Raw genomic sequence first — 3436 nt, forward strand, 5'->3', positions numbered from 1 at the left:
CACGCTGCAGCGTGACTCCTGTGATTAGCCACACCCAATCGGGTTGTTCCTTCTTTTTGATGCTCGAGAGGGAGAAATGCAGACAGTCCTTGCAGAGCTGCTGCTTAAATGAGTGAAAAAATAGTAAAAATAAGCCAAAAATCTACTTAAAGCCATTTTTGTACTCTGGAGAATGTATTTTTGTTTTTTCCGACCTGTCCTTGCCTTGGTGACGTTGTGAACATAACCGAACGGGACTTGGTGAGTTCAGAAATTGTCTTTTATTTCATGCAAGAAATTTTTGTTGTATTATATTGCTCATTTCATGCAAATGGAGAGCCAAGGTAGCAGATTTATGTTGTTTTATGTTAAAAACGGTGGATTCGTGCTTAAACGACACACAGGCTGCAGTTCAAAGGCCTTTGACGGTGTTTCAGCGCGCCATATTGGCATCACCTCATTTACGGCTAAATAAGCTGGAAAAAACGGACTTTTACTGTTATTTAAGGGCTACCCGTGTGTTATTTTCGAATGTTTATGCACTTTATTTTGTTGTTATGGTAGGCCATTAAGGTTTGGATCGGGAAATGCTGAGCTAGAATCGGAGTTTGATCCGCTGAGCGAGAAACAAGATGGCGAGCCACCCACGGACCCATTGAACTGTACCGAGCAGGAAAAAGGAAAACGCCCCCTGCTGGACGTTGAGCTCTTTCACTGAAAAAACTGGTAGGATTAATCCATACACCTCTGCAAAAGAACAGCGGACTTTTCAAAGCACTGGATAATCATTCGGAGTAATTCCAGGATTAATAGTTAAAGGACACAAAGACAACTTTCTTTTGTTTATTTGTTTGTTTAAGGGATTTATTCAGCCTTTTGCTGAATTGTTTTCAGTTTTACATTTATTTATTTATTTTTGTAATTTATTTTGGTCAACCTTACATTTTAATGCTGTAATGGTGTTAATGGAAATGTAAATAATTTTGTTGGGTTAAAACAAAATAAGAACTGGTTGAGAATTTAAAGGTGAACCTAGACCAAGATTAAATTAAATCTTGGGCCTAAAGAACTGAACTTGATTTAAAATAACACAGTGTTAATGCAAATAGATCAAAGGATAAACTTGAACTTAGAACTTGAAATAAATAAAACAATAACCTAGGTTGAGAATAACATCCTTCTAAAGCCAAATAAAAGGTTTTGAGATAAATAGGATGAACTAACAGAACATACTGAACTAAGAAGGGGAAAGAAAATATCTTGTTTTCCTTAAATGTGTGATGTTGAATGTTTTATGTAATGTGTCTATAACTGTCTATTCTCTGTCTTCACAAAACAATAAGCCGGCAATTTAAACGTATTTACTGGTCTGTGGTCCTTATTACATGCTACGCTCATTACTGCTCTAGTAGTCGAACCTAACTGGTCCTAGTATACTGTAACGACTCCAGAAGTGTTACACTAACAGTGAATGCTGTCGGTGTTTACTGATAGCAAACTGTGGTATGGAGACGACTGTTTATAATATTTCTAGTGATACTCGAAAGGTCTCATCAAGTCCCAATTTAATTCGATTTATGCTGTTATCAGTGTTTGCAATGATAGCATGGCTGTGGTGCCATATCAGTGTATGCTCTCGGTGTTTGCTGATATCAAACTGGTATGAGGACCACTGTTGGTAATCTTTGTAGTGATACTCAGAAGGTCTATCTTATAAAGTCCTTTGTTTTAATTTAGACCTGGTTTAATTCTGGGATAGTTGAATATTTGTATATAATCCCCACAGCTGTCAGACTCTATAACAGGGGTCACCAGCCTTTCTTAAAACTGAGAGCTAGATAAAACTGTGAACAGTTTGGTTCATCTTTAGTTATATGGTTCTATCTAGCATATTCTATCTTGATAAGCTGTCTTATCACAGGTTACTTTTTCAAAAATAATAACAATGATTTAAGCAAGGAAAGGGCTACATGTCAACATACAACTCTTTATTTCTATTAATGTCTTACTTCATTCCTACCTGATTGACATGTTTAGAATTATGAGTGATTGGCTCACTGTAGGGGTAAAAGTTGCTACCAATCAAATTAGGAAATGGTAAAGTTAAAACAAAACACATTATATTATATCTAATATATATTATGTAATATATATTCCTTTAGGACCATCGCGTCCAGTTTCACAGTTGGTGTGTCCACTGTCTAGTGGACGACTTCATGGCTCTACCTTCAACTGGAGACTGGCGGTCCATCGCAGAGGGATTCCAGGAGCGCTGGAACTCCCCTCTCTGCTGTGGAGCTCTGGATGGGAAGCACGTCCAGACGAAGGCACCCCCCAACTCAGGATCCATGTTCCACAACTACAAGGGAACTTTTTCCATTGTTTTCCTTGTGGTTGTGGATGCAGAGCATCGCTTCCGCGTCATTGATGTTGGGGGGCACGGGAGGACCAGCGACGGTGGTATTCTGGCCAACTCCACCTTTGGTCAGGCTCTTCATGCTGAGACTCTCCATCTGCCTCCGGACCAGCCTCTACCTGGTGGAGAAGACCGTGGAGCCCAGCCCCATGTCTTTGTGGCTGATGAAGCATTCCCGCTGCAGCGGGAGATCATGAGGCCTTTCCCTGGACGCCTCCTCCCATTAGAGAAGAGGATTTTCAACTATTGCCTCTCCAGGGCCCGGTTGGCAGTGGAGTGTGCCTTCGGTATCCTCTCCTCACAGTGGAGGTTGTATCGGCGCACCATGGAGCTCCGTCCTGAAGTTGCGGAGAAGTGTGTGAAGGCGACTTGTGTTCTCCACAGTTGCGCTGTTTGGACGAGAGAGGGGCACCTGCTGTGGTGGAGCTGTTGCAAGGCCTGGGTCATGTAGCAGCCAGCAACTTCTCCAGAGAGGCTGTCCTGGTGAGGGAGAAGTTCTTGGCCCACTTCTCGGCGGAGGGAGCCGTGTCTTAGCAGCCAAAAGAATAGCCCATTTGAAGTCCCAGCGACTTCCCCACAACAGCTCTGAGCCACCCACAAACCTCTAAAGTGCGTTCCTGCCTTTTTTAAATTTTCTTAATAAATGGAGCTCTACTCCAAAATAAACTAACCTCTCTTTATTCTCTTAAATAATTGGTCTTCACTATTTTCCTATATAGTAGTTTATTTTTTTCATTAGTATAATATGAAATAAATTCTACATGTGTCAAGTTGTGTGCCAATATTTGCTGTGTAGTAGAACTGAGACATTAGTCATTGTTAGGGTGCCTGGGTCATCGACTCAGTGTTTTGTGGTTTTGGTTCTTTGATTTTATTTATTTAACACTTAGATCAATAGATCATTATATCATGGGTTATAGGTTTATTCTTAGTTCAGGTTTTCTATGTGGGTTTTGTTAGAGTTTTAGTGTTCTGGTTTTCTGTCTGTGATCCATAGTTGCTGTCTCCCCTGTCTGATGTATCCCCCGTGTCTAGTCTGTG

General features: G+C 40.9%; 1 protein-coding gene across 1 annotated transcript; it reads left to right on the forward strand.

Moving 5' to 3' along the window:
• The first annotated feature begins 2016 nt into the window (after nt 1-2016).
• Nucleotides 2017-3010, forward strand: LOC143419888 (uncharacterized). The gene has a single exon (XM_076887675.1). The coding sequence runs from the start codon at nt 2196-2198 to the stop codon at nt 2844-2846; it is 651 nt and encodes a 216-aa protein (XP_076743790.1). The 5' UTR covers nt 2017-2195; the 3' UTR covers nt 2847-3010.
• Nucleotides 3011-3436: the final 426 nt, after the last annotated feature.

This window comes from Maylandia zebra, linkage group LG1, assembly GCF_041146795.1.
Source record: "Maylandia zebra isolate NMK-2024a linkage group LG1, Mzebra_GT3a, whole genome shotgun sequence".
Taxonomy (NCBI): domain Eukaryota; kingdom Metazoa; phylum Chordata; class Actinopteri; order Cichliformes; family Cichlidae; genus Maylandia; species Maylandia zebra.